The sequence below is a fragment of the Theobroma umbraticum genome, unplaced genomic scaffold, assembly GCF_002168275.2.
Source record: "Theobroma umbraticum cultivar Fairchild unplaced genomic scaffold, ASM216827v3 scaffold_459.0, whole genome shotgun sequence".
Taxonomy (NCBI): domain Eukaryota; kingdom Viridiplantae; phylum Streptophyta; class Magnoliopsida; order Malvales; family Malvaceae; genus Theobroma; species Theobroma umbraticum.
The window spans coordinates 277,139-295,125 of NW_018397286.1; the positions used below are offsets into that span (position 1 = coordinate 277,139).

A 17,987-nucleotide genomic window follows, 5' to 3' on the forward strand; every position below is an offset into this window, starting at 1 on the left:
GAAAATGCTTCTTCATGAATGGATTAGGTATAGACAGGTGAACTTGACTCATGTTTCACAACCACCAATAGTAGAAGAGAAATCCAACCCAAGGTATTGTGACTATCATAAAACAGTTGGTCATTCACTTCTTAAATGTAGAGACTTGTGTTGAATATCCCACAAAAAGATGCAAGCAAGAGAGTTATTGATTGGAAAAACAAGGTCCAAAGCAACTCATTTCCCACTCATGTATGATACTCTATGACTTTAACTTTTCATTACTTCATGTATTGAAATTTGAAATTTGGAAAGAAAAGAAATTCATACTTCAGCCGTTAGCTTTATCGCTTAGACTTTGGCTGTAATTGTATTATACTATTGGTCGTAAGCTTTATCACTCATTCTTTGACCATAGCTCACCACTCTTACTTTAGTCGTAAACCTTACTGCTCATATTTTGGTTGCAATAATATTTTTTTTTATTGGTGGCAAGCTTTATCACTCATTCTTTGACCATAATTCATCATTAATATTTTAGCCATTAGATTTATTGCCCATAATTTGGCTGTAATGATGATATGCTATTAGCCATAAGCTTTATCACTCATTTCTTGGCCTGAGCTTATTACTCACAAATTGACTGCAGCTCTTATGCTTACTTATTTAAAGAGTTAAACTAATCTCTTTTATATCAGGTTCAGAGTTAACCTCTTTGATGTAAAGTTGAGATTCTCCTCTGGTTGCATATACTAATATGAGAAGTGAGCATGTAACATTCATATAAATAGTATTACTCTGATGAGTGTACAAAGCTAATAAAAGAGTAGCCAACTATTCAGTTCCACAAAAAAGAGTTGCTATTTTTATGATTAAAGAAAGTATTTATATATAATTCATAAAAGTCACTGTTAAAAGAAGTATCTAATCATCTTCGCAACTCCTCTTTAGTAAAACAATTTTTACTGTAATATTTCTTGATATATCTAATTATTCTTAAAAAGAACTACTATCAGAAAAAATATCTAATCATCTTTGCAACTCCTTTTGATAATTCTTCAATACAATAATCTTTGTTGCAATTCTTTTCGGCTTTGCTAGCATCATTTATGAGCTGTAACAACAATTCCCACTTTTGGAGAAGTATTTACTTATGGAATATTGGCAATCACAAGTCAACTTCAAATTTTTCTATTACATATGTGTTACACAAGGGCTAAAAGCACTACTAGCAAACAGAAATCTGAATACCAAAACCCACATAAGTACAACTTTAAGTTTAGCCAAAAGAACATAGAGCCTCTCTAGAAGAAATAATGAAACACAAGAAGAAAAGTGGTCAGGAGAAAAAGGCTCATGGAGGTAATCATACTTAAATTGATACGTTAATTTATATGGAAATATGAGGAACTTCACCAATTTTGTAGACATCATACCAAAAACGAGATAAGTCCTCATATGTAATATTATTATCTTTATTTCTTTATGCATTTCATTACAAATTTGACATAGAACTACATGTTTTTTAAAATGTGCAAAAAAAATTATTATTGGTCACTTTTTTCTAGCATTAACATTATAAAGAATGCATACAATAAAAAGACTACATTTTTATATTACTATGAGGATGCCATTAAAAGATTAAATAGTTACATTTTTTAGATTTTATTACATAAAGAAATATATTATCTAAAGAAATATTAAACTTTATTATAATTTTTATTGTCATTTTTAATTTTTTTTAATTAATTTATTTCTTTTAAAAAATATAACATAAAAAATATACATACAAATAAAAAAATCAAAAATCAATTAAAAAAGCTGCGAGCCCTACTTAAGAGCTCATAGCCCCAATTAATAATGATGATTATTAATAATCATTTGACTCTATAAGATTATTAACTTGTTCATTTAAGGGACATTCATTAATAATTTATGATTTATTATTTTATTACTTATAAATAATTTATCAAGTGCTTCTTTTTGAGATTGTATTAAACTTTCCATTCTTCTTTTTTTTTCTAAGCTTTAAATAATCAAATTCATATTTTAGATTTGACATATTCAAATATTTATTATAAGGTACAAAAATATTTAGTCATTATAATTATCTTACATATTTTAAATGGCTAATAGAAAATCAACAATCAAAATTTCCAATTCAAAAAAATAAACTATCACATAAAATAAAGATAATATAACAATACAATATAAATTCTAAATTAAAGTAAAAAAGTTTGTAAAAATTAGAACAATAGTATCTAATTATTGAATGCTTATTGCAAACCGCAAATGAGACTCACAACTTTATGAAAATAATAACACAATAGACTTCTTGTATATTCTTTTGAAAAAAATTGAAGTTAAAGGAAGAAAGAGTAAACGTGAAATGAAGAATTCAAAATAGATATTATACATTGAAAAAAATAATTAGTTTTATATAGAGGAAAAAATAATTGTTGGAAATCATTAAATACATTGATTGAAAATAGGAGAAATAAATGAGAAAAAAAACTGTTGGAAATGATTAGATAAATATTACCATTAGTTAATTGGAAATAAGAAAATATAGTTGAAAATTAATAGCATTCTAGAAATTAATAAGTGATAGAAAATTGAAATTTATTAGGCACATAATTAAAGAAGTGAGAAAATAAGTAATTTTATTATTTATTATTTATTATTTTAATTTTTATATATTTTTAATATAATTAATTATATTATAAAATTATAAAACTTCTCCAAATTTGGGACCTCCTTAAATTAGAGACCTAAAACCCTTGCTTGGGTGGCTTCACCCAATAGCAAGCCTTAATGCTAGCAAACCAAAGTAAAAAGCAAAAAGCTGATAAGTAAGCCAGCTTTTATTTGCTTCTTTCACTTCAACTTTTAGTTACTTCTTTTATTTTGTTTCCATCAAAGGCTATAGATCAAAATAAAATAATAATGGGTAATAAGGCTTGAAATAAATCCTTGTATCAAGAAGGAATTTTTTCTTTTGGTTATCAAGATAGGTTTCTTTTGAAACATAATTATTCTTGCTTTGTGCTTTTCTTCTAAAATCAAGTAATTTGTTTATTTGTTTGAACATATATATATATATATTCTCTTTCAATCAAAGAGCTTCATCTTATGCATGAAAAATTTCTTTTCTCATATTTCAATAAAAAAAATTTCATGTAGGGGGCAACAAGCAAGAGAAATTCAATTTTTTTGAAAAGTAAGAAAATACATGTAAAAAAATTAAACAAGAAATTACAAGAAAAAGAAAAACTTACTCACTCAAAAAGATTCGTAAAAGAACTAACTTTGTTCTGAATTTTGTTTTGCTTTACTTTGAATCTGAATAAAAAATATTATTCATATTAGCTTCGTATTTATAAGGGATACAAAATCAAGATTTTTACAAAAAAGATTAACTTTCCTTTCATCAATTGCATCTTGAAAATCTTATTTTATATGAAAAATATATTACTATATAATTAAACAAATATTACTCAAGATTTTGACATCGCACCTTATATAAGACAGTAACATATTACTACCTAAAACGTTATTGGCTAAGATGTTACTATTTAAGGTATTACTAATTAAGGTGTTACTGGCCGAGGTGTTGCCCAAGGTGTTACAATACAATGTGTTATAGTACAAAATAAAATTTTTTCATAAATTAATACATAAGAATTTTTTTCAAGAAATAATTCTTATGTAGGGAGCAAAATGTAGATACTTGATTTTGATTAATACATTTCTTTAAAGAATTATTTTATTTTATAATATTATATAGATAACAATGAAAACAACCATTACAAGTGAAACACTATTTTATGCAAAACAACTAAAACAATTGAAGTGCTACTTCATGCAGAATAATTAGAACGAGTGAAGTGCTACTTCACGTAAAAAAATTAAAATGAGTGGAGCACTACTCCATATGGAATAACTAATACAAGTAGAACAGTTACTTTGTACAAAATAACCACTTGATATGGATGACAGTGAAAACAACTTGAAATAAGTGTCAAGGTTCATAAGTTACTTTTATCTTCGGATGTTCTAGAGAGTTTGGCATAGTGGCTCAGATATGAAAGTAATTAAAAAGTCTTCCTCTTAACCTTTTCTTGAATTACAAATGTTTCACCCTCCTACCTTAATTCCGTATACCTGTTCACATATACCTTCTTTTATCATATCTATTCACGTACAGCTTTTTCTATTGTACATGTTCACATACAGTTTCTTCTCTTGTACCTTTTCACGTATACCTCATCTTTGTTAACATTTACTCGAAAACAAATCTTATTATACCTAATTACTTCAATAATCACATAATGGGTTTCTAACCATTACCTGGCATTAACTTTCAATAATGATTACCCAACATTAAAGCTATTCTTAATAAAGCCATTCATTACATGTATTAAAACCTTTTCTTATAACCGCTATTTGTGGCACTATATGTAGAGCCTTTACAATTCATTAAGGGGCTCTTCCTTCAAGAGCTAATAGATGATCTTCTAGAGCTTCTCTCTCTAAATTGTCTCTGTAATTCTCTTCTACTCTTTAATTCTTTTCGTATTGTTTTTCACCTGCCACAATACTCAATTCTTTAAAAACTGCTCCAATCTTCCTCTCCGCCACCTCCGATGTATCTTTTTACTTATTTGCAATGCTTACTCTTCCTATCACAAGAACCCCTTTTACATTGATTAATCGAGATTCTTGATCTTGATTTAGGTAGAAACCTAATCCCTGGATAGCTTGCATACGTTGGCTTACATTAGGTTAAACCTCTAAGACCAGATTTGATCTAAATGTAGAGCTACAAGTTGTTGACTAGGAAATGCATTCTCAATATTCCTTAATACGAATTCGTTCCCGAAGGTGCAGTGTTTTGACGTCTAATTCTTGTGCCTAAATTTGCTGTCTTGGTATCAACCAAACTTAACTGAACCATGTTTTGTGAACCTTGACTCTAACTTAAACTTGGGCTGTTGCTAACTTGAGTCAATTGCTTTAATTGATAGTCATTCATATTCCCTATCTTAAATGTTTGGGATATTAGAACGGTACATAAGTAGTAAAGGCTTGTCACTTAGAAATTTTGAATCTTCATCATTGGCATAGCTTAACCCATTTTGGTATGAACTTTGTAGTAGAAATTTTAAACCAAAACTTATGAAAAATATCCTAAAATCAAAAGAATTTATAAATCATGTAGAACAAAATATTTTACTATGTCAGTCCGTTTTCAAAACAGTTTTTTGAGATTTTCCACCAAATCCATTTTAATTAATAAAGATGCAAATGATATTTATATCATTGAAAAGCTTATGAAGTCCAAAAACTTGTAGAATAAAGATATTTGAGAAATAATCAGTTTAGGTCTAAGTGCTCCGAGGAAACCTGTTGCAAATTCTTATGAAAACAACTTTATGACTTCAACTTCCTTACGCTTTCAAGTGTTTGGCATAGTTACCAATGTCCTATAGGGAGCTGTGAGTCGCAGGTTAAGAATCAAGATCTACTACTGGTTTATTCTTCCTTAATTTTCAGGACATGTTAGAATGGCTCTAATAGCAATATTGGCTTAGCCAAATTTGGCATGAACCTGTGTTAAGGTTCTTAAACTGATTATTTTAATCATTTATTTTCCTTCGAATTCCAGTCTTTGGCTTACTTTTCTACCGAAAACTAAGAAGACCATGCAAGTGTTGATTGATTCAAAACCGTGGCTTTCCATTAACAATCCAGCATGGAATGAGCAGTAACCAGGATATTCAACCATAATGCAACGTCATCCTGACACGGCGTACGAGGGATAGTCCCATACACCGATCATTGATATCAAAATTTGATAAATTAATCCCAAAAACACAAGGGGAAGAGTGCAATGCAATCAAGGTAAAACCTCCCAAGTCGTATCCGCATGTGCAGTCTGGAGCTGTGGCGACTGCATCTCCTGTTGTTAGTAGCTAGGATCAAACCACATAAACATTAACAGTATGAATGTGGATTCCAATAATTAGGTATATAAATTTTAGGCCGTCCAATCCAAAGCGAAAATCCCAAGAAGTTTGAGTAGCTGTTTTTCCGACCCTTGCTTTAGGAACAATCAAAAGAGCCCTTAATAAATGCCATTTTTATTGTCTCGGGATCGTTTGCTGCCTTTAAATACTTCATTCCAACTAATTAACTAGGGTTAGTCCCAAGTGTATGTGCAGCGCGTGTTGATCATATTACATATAACCGCAAATGAACCCTCAGCTGCATGCCACAGTTAATCTACATGCATTAATTTCTAGATATCTACCACTGACGTATGGTCACCTTTTGCCTTTTTCAAGGGAAAATTTGATTGATTGCTTATGAACATAACATCCTTAAATTGAAATATGAATGTTACATGTCGAAATCCCAATAAAAGAATGAATGCATTTTCAGCTTTGAAGATTGACTAATATAGAATACAGCATTGGAAGAGATGTACAAGTATTGGGAGCTAGGGTGCAACCACGCTCCCTCAAGGCATGTAGAGGAAGCAAGGCCTTGAGGTTAAAACCATATTTTTAAAAGAAAAAATATATACTAGTCATAGTCTCATTACCAAGGCTTGCTTTTTACGCGAGCTTTAACCCTTCCCGACGGCGTAGTCACCGGCCGTCAACTATCTCACGCCATTCCCTTTACACCCCCCCGTTGACATACCTCTTTCCATATTTATATATTCCCCTTGTTGAAAATGATTGCTTTCAATACCTCCCTGCATATATATACACACACATGAAACATCTTCCTAGTTGATTCCATTAATAATATAGGCAGTGATGGGTTCATCGAATGGCGGAGTGCCTCCAGGTTTCCGGTTCCATCCAACGGACGAGGAGCTCCTCCACTACTACTTGAAGAAGAAGGTTTCATTTCAGAAGTTTGACATGGAGGTCATCAGAGAAGTGGACTTGAACAAGATGGAACCTTGGGAGTTGCAAGGTAAAGTTCTTTAACACTGCCTAATGATCACCAAAGCAAATTGCGGTAGCCTACGTCTGATTGCCTGCAAATTTGTCTTCTTCCATTACCTTACTGCTCTCAGTTTTAATTCTGGCTAGTAGGAAATTTTCAACACTTTAATGCATGACTAATAAGCATTCACCACAAGTTGGCATCTCTAAATTCTTTCGTCATATAAACCCTAAACCCTTTATTAGCTAAAACAATTATTTGTTGTCAACAATTTCTTCTTAATTGTCTTGATATATATGAAAAAGTACCAAAAATGCAGTAAATATATGAAATTTCTGAAAAAAAAAAAAATACTGTGAGTCTTAGTCTATGGAAGTGTGTTTGGGTTGGATTGTCCTTTGAGTTAATTTCGAAGTCAGATCCAATGGGTTTAGATAATTTTAGATTCGAGTCTTATTAGTTTCGAATGCTTTGAAGTTTGAAATTTTTTGGAATTTAGATGGTCTAAAAATTGAGTAAGTTTGGACAAATTTCCAATTATTTGGAATTTATATTGGTCATAGACATTTTTAGTAATTTTATATGTAATAAATAATTACATTTTTTTCATAATAGATGTCAAATCAATATTATTAATTAATTTAACAAATTTAAGATAAAATGTAAAATGTTAGAAATTAAGAAAAGTGATTCATATTTGTATAAATATAAGTGATATATACTATATATAATTCTATCCATACAATACACTAACTATTAAAATTTGTTTGTGATTTCTATTTTCATCTTTTTAGACGTTATGACATCCTAACATTATTCTAATTTTAACATTTAACTATTTTCGCATTTTTGACATTAATGGAGGATAAAAAGTAAAAACGCATTGGCTTGATGAATATCATAATAAATTTAATTAATCAATTAATTTGCATAACGTTAGTTAAACTTCAATATTCAACATTGAAAAAAAAATTAGAAATAATTTATTTATATAATTGTATAATAATTATACATAAATATTATTTTTTAATTTAAGGAACAAAATGTGTATTATTTATCCATTTACTCATTTTAGAAAACCTTATGTAATTACAATTTAAGTTTTTACGGATTTCCTTCGAATCAATCTTGAGTTTTGATTTGTTTAGGATTGCCTCGAGGTACGGGTTCTATTAGTTTCAAGTCTTTGACTTTCTACAATCAATTTGTATCGGACCAACTTGTTTCAAGTAGATTTTTGGTTCAGTTAAATTTTAGCGTCTTAACAACTAATAATTTATAAATTAGCTGTAAAAGTATAAATTAGAAAAGATTTAATTATTGAAAATCTCTTATACAAAAGATATTATTTTCCTCTTTTAATTATGATTTAGATAATCATTTGTTTTATATGTTTGTGTTCTTATAACATTTGGCTTGGCAGCTAGCTAGATAATTTTTGGGGGTTTGGATAAGTAGAAAACATATTGGAAATACTTGACTGTTGACCTCTTAATTGATCCGTCTGGTACACGGGGTTGAGAGATAGAATATGGTCTGAGTCAGGCAGTGTATATCCCTTCCGGATTTGGTGAATCAACATTTAATAATGCAATGATCTAAACAAGACTGCACGACTTTAATTAAAAGCATATGAATTGGATGGAAGGGGAAGGTGGTGTTGCTTGCTTCAGCTTATAACTCTTTGAGTGTTACAGAGAGATGTAGGATTGGATCAACTCCGCAGAACGAGTGGTACTTTTTCAGTCACAAGGACAGGAAGTATCCAACGGGGTCAAGGACGAATAGGGCAACCAATGCAGGGTTTTGGAAAGCAACGGGAAGGGACAAGTGCATTAGGAACACCTACAGGAAGATCGGTATGAGGAAAACCCTTGTTTTCTACAGGGGAAGAGCTCCCCATGGCCAAAAGACTGACTGGATCATGCATGAATACAGACTCGAAGACGGAGACGATCCCCAAGGAAACACCTCTGTTAGTATACAAATTAATATTGTATTAATTCAGTAATTAATTAATTAAGAAGAAGATAGTGTTTTAGATGATTATACTAACATGAATTTGCATGCATGCAATGTGTAGGAGGATGGGTGGGTGGTGTGTAGGGTGTTCAAGAAGAAGAATCTATTCAAGGTTGGGAGCAATGGAGGGGGGTCAAGCATTAACTCATCAGATCAACAACTCAACACTTCAAGCAGCAGCCAGCCTCGCTCTCTCATGCACAGATCAAGCGACCAATACCTAGTGCGTCACCAACACCACAACTTTGAGTTAAACAAGGCTGAGCTAGCCCTTCACTATTCTCACATGCAAACCCCTCAATATTCTCTTTTCCAACCCCAAACCCTTGTTCAACCCCACAAGCCTATCAACTATGAGTTTGCGGCAGCGCCGGCTGCTCTCCCTCCGAACCCTCCCGTAATGATTAAGCAACTCATGTCTAGGGATTGTGAGAGTGGCAGTGAAAGTCTTAGGTACCAAGCTTGTGAGCCAGGTCTAGAGGTTGGGACGTGTGAACCAAGTCAACCAATGGGCGTTCCTGGAAGAGATGAGGGGATGAATGAATGGAGTATGCTTGATCGGCTGGTGAGTGCATCTCATATGGGACATGAAGATTCTTCCAAAGGGGTTAGGTTTGAGGAGACAAATGCAACAGCAGTGCACCCAATGAACCAGCTTTCATTGCGAGGAGAGATGGATTTTTGGGGCTATGGGAAATAGTTTGTGATTTTTGTGGTATTACAGAGCTAAATTGGCTCTCATCATATGTTCATTTCAAGGAGAAAAAACAAAAACAAAAGAACTACTTTGATAGTGATATGACTGATTTTTTATGGAATTTGTGATATTATTAAACATTTGTACTTTATGTGGAGTCTTATTAATGATTAATTACTGGCTTTTGTAAATGTAATACCCCTGCCTTTATATTTTACACTATAAATTTGTTGTTTGATCACTTGAAAAAATTCCACATTGAAGAATTAAGTGTTCAATTTTTATATTTCATAATATAAGTTTTCAATTTGTATTATAAAATTGTTTAGTATGTTAGTTAAAAAAAAAATAAATACTGCTAATATTTTGGTAAAAAGATATGTGATTTTATAGAAATTTTATTCCTAACAAGGCTTAAATTTTAATAGAAATTTAACAACCTAAAAATGTTTAAAAAAGACATTTAAGCAGTAGTATATAAAAATAAACATATATGTGAAATGAAATCATATAAAAGAAGTATACATGTAAGCACCAAATTTTACATATTGAATTTTGTATAATTAAGGAATAATTTGGATTGAAAAAATAAAAATAAGAGAGTAAAATACATTGTCACCCTTAAGTTTTAACCATAATTTCATGTGAGTCCATTAGTATTTGAAATGAACAATTCTCTCCAAATATTTAAACTGCGTTAATAGACAAACGTGAAATGTTTAAAATACTTTTCTGCTTTCTCTGCTCTTTTTCATTATTTTCCTTTCTCTCAGATCAGTCGACGGTTCTCCCTTACATCAACCAATCACCCAACAACCGAATCTGATCACGCACCCTAGATCTCACGCTCCCTTGAGGAGCACCAAATCGGCACTCCCTTGAGGGAGCAATCTGTCAACAATTTTGTCAATAATACAAACAATGCATGTTTTTTTTTTTAGAAATTAAATTTATCCTATTTGTAATAAAATTATAATATGATGCTATTATTGATAAAGTAAATATATAAGAAACAAATATGCATATAGAAACTATTGAAAATCTAAAGAAATCATTATTAATAAAAAATATTCTTATGTAAACATCTAATAATAATCCAAATATTCCGTCAATAAATCTCATTGAAGGGGTGAGGGTGGCTATTGCTATGCTAGAGGCTACAAAGGCTCGACCACGTCTTGCTAAGGTTGGGATCTCATCGATCCAATTACATCCTTCAACAAAACCTTAATATTGGTGAAACCTGCCATCAAGGCTTTCACATCACTAAGCAATTGTCGATTATCCCTCAAGCTCAAGCGTAAAAGTCGACGTAAGAGGTGGTGCATTGTTAGGGCTATAAGTAGACTCATACATCACCATTACAGCTAGAAGTCTCAAAATGGGGACTCAGGTGCCAAATCTGTATATGTGGGTTTGAGTACTTGTTTACCCTCCAATGGCCTTAATCCATGACTCTAGATCAAACTCTAGATAGTTCGATAACTCCACATCATATTTCTTCACTATTGCCGAAGCGTATGATTCCTACAAATAGAAAAACACGTAAAATTATTAAGTTATTTAATCGAAAAGCAACATATATATGTCAAATATATATAAACATACATATTACTTACACAAATAGTCTTAGACTTTTTGTCCATAAATTCTCTAGTACACTTCTGCCCCTTGTGAGTATATTTAAAGAGCTCGGAGAATGTAACTTGTGACTTCTTTTTTTTTCCTGTAAGCATAAAGAGAGAAAAAAAATACACATCATTAAAAGTATTGCAATCGTTAATTAACATACAAAATTGTATTATTAAATTAAATGACTTATGTAATATATATATTCATAAAAGCGTATACCATCCTCTTTTATTGAAGGGTAAAAGGCAAGGAACCAACGATATGTTTCGCCACGCTATTGTCCTTTTCTGTAAGGTAGTTCTACTTTGCCTTGCGTGAGCATGATTGCCACTTGGGTATTGACCATACCAGATCAACAAGCTAGTCCTATACCTCAGTAGTGTTTCACAATCATGCCTTACCCTTTATCAATTCAAGATCTAAATCGGGGCCACCCATTTCTCTCTTCACCTGATCAGACTAATTAGCTAATAGGTCTTTAAGGCGATCCTTGCAAATCTTCTCCCATATGGACTTCACCTCTGTTGTATTTATAGTAGCCCATGTAAAAGATTCCTACATAAAAAAAATATTTTAATACAAAAAATTATGATAGATTATAATAGTATATACTATATCTTTACATTACCTCGAATTTTCGCCACATGTTAATTTTATGCTCTGGAAGAACCTGCCTCAATGTCGACCAAGGCCCATCGAAGTTACTCTTGATAATCCTCATAATTGTAGGAGTAACGCAATTTCATCAAAAGCATTAGAAAAAAGACTTATTGGTTAATAAAACGCATTACGTAATTAACTAAATATTGAGTGCATATAATTAATGATATAAATTTGAGTAGAGAAAATTATCTCTCTCTTAGAGGATGTAGTAATTAACACAATCTTTACCATCTCAACCAACCTACTTTTTTGTAAACTAATAAATGTAGGAATTGAACTCATAGGAGGATGGGAAACAATCCAAATCTTTGTCAATTTTGCTAACTTAAACATGTGTTTAATAGATTCGAACAATTAATGGATAGTTCTTTACTAGTAGAATTCGATTTTTTGGATAGTGTATCGCAAATTTATGTGGGTTGTAATAAGGTTTAGATATCTTGATAGGTAAAAGGTTTTGGGTTAAACACTTCATAAATAACAGGTACCTTACTCATCTACATATTTAGTCAAACATGCCGATGTGATGGCCTAGTATTATTAAGTTGAAGATAAAGAAGATTATACTATTTCTAGAAAAGAAAAGTAAGAAAATGATGACGCTATCACACACATACAATGGAGCATAGAACGTTTTAGTTTTAACTTGCTTATACTATATAAATAAAGTTTTTCCTCCTTTCTTTCAATTTGTTTTAGCTGTAGCCATAGATTTACACAGACATACCACCATGGGAGGAGTGAATCTCTTCGTCTCTCTTTCACACATTTTGTTTTTCATTTTGATTGTTTTGTATTTGAATAAATAACTAGAATTGAATGATTATTCTGCTTTCTTAAGAAATGATTGTTTCTTTTTAGTTTTTATTTGCTTGCGTATAAAACATTGTCGCTTATGTTTTCCTCTTTTCCTTCTTTTTGTTTCTTAAAACAATGAATAATGGTCGTTTATCTCTCTATTTAGTTTGTTGTAGATTTGATTGGATGTGACAAAATAATGCGACTTTAAGGATTTTGTATATTTAAATTAAAATTTTATGGTCAACAGCCTCGAAATCAAACAATCATCCACGAAAGTGGGAAAACTCAATCAAAATGGGATACACGAAGTTGCTCAAGGTCTGGTCTTCGTTTTGAGTAGAGTTGTCAACAGGTAGAATACTTGTAAATTTCGAAGTATTCAAATCCTAATCCTATAAAAAATCAAATACCTAAACTTATTAATTAACAGAATAATTTTAAAAATTACAAGCCTAACCCTAACCCTAATATATTTTCACTATTCTATAATTACCCTAACTTATTTAAAAACCCGATTAGATAAAAAAATTATCAAAATGTTGTTCATGGTACCCAATTACCCGAACCCGTATCTATATACAATAATATTTCTCTTACATTTTTCATATAATTAACTACTAGTTAAATTATTAAAAACACAAATGATAATATTTAAATTTAAATAATCAAAACAAATATTTTAAACATAAACTTAAATAACTAAAAACAAATATCCATATAACAACATAAACTTAAATAACTAAACACAAATATCCAAATAATAACATAAACTTAAATAACTAAACACAAAGATCCAAACAAACAACATAAACTTAAATAACTAAACACAAATATCCAAATAACAACTTAAACTTAAATAATTAAAAACAAATATCCAAACAACAACTTAAACAACATTAGAAATTTACAATAAGGCAAACTCATGAAAAATTCAATCTTCTTATTCCATGTCAGTGTCAACAAGCATGGCAATTGAATCTTCAATTGTTATGCATTATTATGCCTAAATAAAAAAAATAAAAATGTATATAACACTTAAGATAATAGATAATTTTTCATACAAAACAAATGAAATAAAAGTATTATGAGTTTATTTACCTTTCAATTCATTCCCCAACCAATTTTGAGTGCACATCAATGCCTCCAAAGTGTATGGTTTCAGCCTACTTCAATGGTCAATCACCACTCTCCAACTAGTGCTAAAGCCTGACTCTAATGCAACTGTAGAAATAATAATAGCAAGAAAGTCCCTGGCAATCATTTGTAAAGTGGGATACTTTATCCCATTTGTCTTCCACCAACTCAAAATGTTAAAAAAATATTAGTGAATGGAAAAACTTTGTCTTTTAAATAATAATCCAATTTTGACTTTACATGCCCATCAGTAGAAGAATTAAGATATTCATACAACATACATTCATCTGGTTCAGATGATTCATCAAATATTGCTGCTAATGAACTCTGAGAAGACTATGATTCTAAATTGGTGGATTTACTCTGGTATTCTTGAAGTAAATCATAACAAGTTTTCCTAACTTCTTCGATCTTATAAGTTGCAACACTATCATAAATTTTAGGAAAAAAATACTCAACTACCTTCATTTTATATCTAGGATCCAATATAATCGCCACAATTAACGCAATATGAATATCCTTCCAATATTTTTTAAACTTCTCAAGCATTTTTTTTGCCATTGCACTAATTGTCACATCATTAAAGCACATCCAATTCACAATTGCAATTTGAAGTTTACAAACTTTGGCAAAAATATAATTTGCAATAGGATACTCTATCCCAAAAACTAATTTAGTGAGATCATAAAACATTTTCAACTTGTCAGCAATATTTTTGCTCTCTCCTAATCTTCCTCTCTAGGTATACAAGAGTAAATTTTTTCTCTAAGTTTCAACTCAAGGAAAATATCTTTGTATCCTATAGCAGTCCGAAGTATCACATAAGTTGAATTCCAACTAGTTCTACAATCTAGACTCAACTTTTTAGAATATGGCACTTTAGCTTGACGAGCCACTTCTTCAAAATTTTTCAATTTAGATGGACTAGCTGACTAATGTACTACACTATCACAAACATTTTCAATAACATCTTCAATCACATATAATCTATCTCTCACAACAAGATTCAATATATCTACACAACATTTCATGTGAAGAATTCTTCCATTAAGCAAAAGTTCAGAACCCAAGTTATGCACTAAGATAAAAATCATACCATCATTGGAGCTACAATTATCCATAGTGATAGTAGAAAATTTTCTCTCTATATATAGTTAAAGCATTCATCATTCCTTGAGCAAGAACATCCATGGTGTGAGGTGCTGGCATGTATACAAATTTACATGTTTACAAAATAATATTAATGAATTTGCTTTTTTTTTTCATAAAACCATTAATGTATAACATAACAAAATTTAAAGAAAAAGAATTAAAATTGCTTACCTCAAGGTATAGCTTTGTAACTCCCAAGAGTCATCAATATAATGAGTAGTGACAGACATGTAACCTTTCCTTTAATTTAAAGTTCACATATCTGTTGTGATTGCCATTCGACTTTTTAACTTCTCAAACCCCTATTGTATCTTGGATTTTTTTGAGCAATAAATCTTGTGAATGCCCTCTTTAATTGTGTTGTAAAAAACTATCTTAAATATGGGTTGAAGACTAGCAAAAAGCTTCTTAAAACCAACATAAGAAACAATAGAAAGCATATACTCATGCAAGACTATAACACAAGCCAACTCATGTCTGAAAATGTCTTGATCAAGTGTGTAATTTTTAATCTAAACCTTCCCATTAGCTTGCGTATCTATGCCAAGTTGCTTTTGCTTTTTAAAGCATTGTTCAATGCTTGAATTTTTTTCTCCTTGCACAAGTACTCATGTGATTTTTTAAAGCTTTTGTTCCATTCTTGCTATTGATCTTAAGAACAACTTTACAATAATTACAAATTGCCACATTTTCCCCATTGAGATTTTTTTTTCCAAAATGATTCCAAACCTCTGAAGTTAATTTGCAAGGGTGTTTGGTACTTAAACTACATAATCGAGGTTTATTTATAGTAGGCAAGATCAAATATTGATTACTACTAACAGGAGTGCTAGAAGGCTTAAAGGTACTTGTTGTGAACTTGACCCTACATATGCTAATGATTGAGAGAGTGTTTTTATACAATTACAAATTAATACTATCATCACAATTTTCAACTGGAGCCATTTTTCAAAAAACCTAGAAATATAAAACATGGCAGAATCAATGTCTAAATCAATTTTAAAAAATAAGTACAATTCAATAACTCATGAACATACATAATTTCTAAGCTTCTTGCAAAATGGTTTATTTACCACAATAAGATAATCCACAAATTTTGGAGCACCAAATTCTCACAAAGAAGTTCCTAAAGATCTGAACATAAAACACTTTTCTATATTCTGAAAATTTGTAAGTTAATGAGCAAAATACGAACACAACTTTTTTTTTTTTGCTTGGGTGAGACGATTAACAAGACATCTGAAATCTGCCGAAAAACTAAAGCATTAGAATACATCACTAAATCTAATTACATATATTAAGGATATGTTAATATAACATAAACTTAAAAATTAAGAAGAGCAAAGAGAATTTGTAAAGCATACCACTTAATTATAGAGTTTTCATCATTGTTGTCCATTCCAGGCCCAGTGTCAAAAATTGAGTTTGCATTCTCAAACTTCAAAAATATTAAAATGGCCATCTAAATGAAGTGTATGATGTAAACATTTTATGATGTAGAAATAACTAAAAAAGGAAAGTTGAATTAGTTATATGCAGAAAAAGCAACACATGCATGCACATTATACACGAACAGATAAAGAAGAGGTAGAAAATGCCTTTATATGATAATTGTGATGGTGGAATACAATAGATTTCACACACACACTATTAGGAAGATAAATTTCAATGTTTGACCAAGATAGATTTCAAACAAATTTTGAACCACAACATATATTAACAAAATTGTTTGGAACTAGCAAAAAATATAAATCTTCAACTTTTTTAGTGTTAATAAATAACACTTCTAAAGCTATGTAATTGGCCATGATCATTAATCTTAGTCAGTAACATATATAATCAAATTTTAATTCATTTTCACTACACCATCAATTTACTATTTGAACTTAGATTATATTTCATTATAGAATAAATGCCAACCAAAAAAATAAAAAGAACTAACTTTTGAAATTAAATAAATAGGACCACGTCTTTCAAAATGGGAGATGTTGTAAGTCGATAAATTTGGGAGTTTCTATATCTTGAGGAACCTGAATGTTAACCTTGTACTTTAAATTCATGCACTAATCTAAATTCTTTGAAAAAAAACAAACACATAAAAACCTAGTAAGCATTCAAACATAGTCCAAGTATGCTAATGAAATATTTTTACCTTGATAAAAAAGCCAAATAAAACAAAGATAAGATTTAGTGATTTACCTGAATGGAGGACCAACAATGGAGCAGCAAGAATGGAGGATTGGTGTGGCTAGCTAGGGGAAGGAAAGAAGAAAAATGAATAAAAGAAGAATTGCCATTTAGCAACGAAAAAGAAATAAAGAAAAGAATAAGGAGTAGCTGGCTAGGGGAAGAAAAGAAAGAAGGAGGAGCATCTGCCGACTATGTGGCTAGGTAAAGAGAAGAAAGAAAGAAAACAAAAGAGTGACTAGGGTTTTTACCCTTAATATATTATTATTAAATTATAAAAATCAATACTATTATTATTTTTTAATAATAAAAATTAATATTATTTTATGATTTAGTAATTATTAACTTATATAATAGTAATTTTCTTTATAAATGAACATAATATATAATATAAAGTGTATGTTATTAAAAGACATTACAAGTTATATACTATACAGTGTGTGCGTAGATATATATTATAATTAATAATTTTATAAGTTATAATTTTTATAATGTTAACGTAAAATAAAAAGTAAATATATTTATAATTAAAGTATATATATATTAAAAGTATTTTAGTATATATATAACCATAATTATATTTTTTATAAATGAACCCAATATATATAACATATAGATATTAACAAACATTACAAATTAATTAATAATCATAGTTTTATTAATTACTTTAATTAATTATATGGGTTTCTCCTTAATTTTATGAAATTAAAAAAAATAACTAAGCTTCAAAACTATTCTAATTTCTTAACTTCTTTTT

General features: G+C 30.1%; 1 protein-coding gene and 1 long non-coding RNA gene across 2 annotated transcripts; one reads left to right on the plus strand and one right to left on the minus strand.

Moving 5' to 3' along the window:
• The first annotated feature begins 6,806 nt into the window (after nucleotides 1–6,806).
• On the plus strand, nucleotides 6,807–9,852 carry NAC070 (NAC domain containing protein 70). The gene is made up of 3 exons (XM_021444361.1): nucleotides 6,807–6,969; nucleotides 8,640–8,917; nucleotides 9,026–9,852. Exons 1-3 carry the CDS (start codon nucleotides 6,807–6,809, stop codon nucleotides 9,662–9,664), a joined length of 1,080 nt encoding a protein of 359 aa, XP_021300036.1. The 3' UTR covers nucleotides 9,665–9,852.
• Nucleotides 9,853–10,778: 926 nt separating this feature from the next.
• On the minus strand, nucleotides 10,779–17,417 carry LOC110428520 (uncharacterized). The gene is made up of 4 exons (XR_002446468.2): nucleotides 11,922–17,417; nucleotides 11,513–11,848; nucleotides 11,281–11,387; nucleotides 10,779–11,188 (listed from the first exon to the last, which is right to left on the minus strand). It is a non-coding gene; the product is annotated as an uncharacterized LOC110428520 (long non-coding RNA).
• Nucleotides 17,418–17,987: the final 570 nt, after the last annotated feature.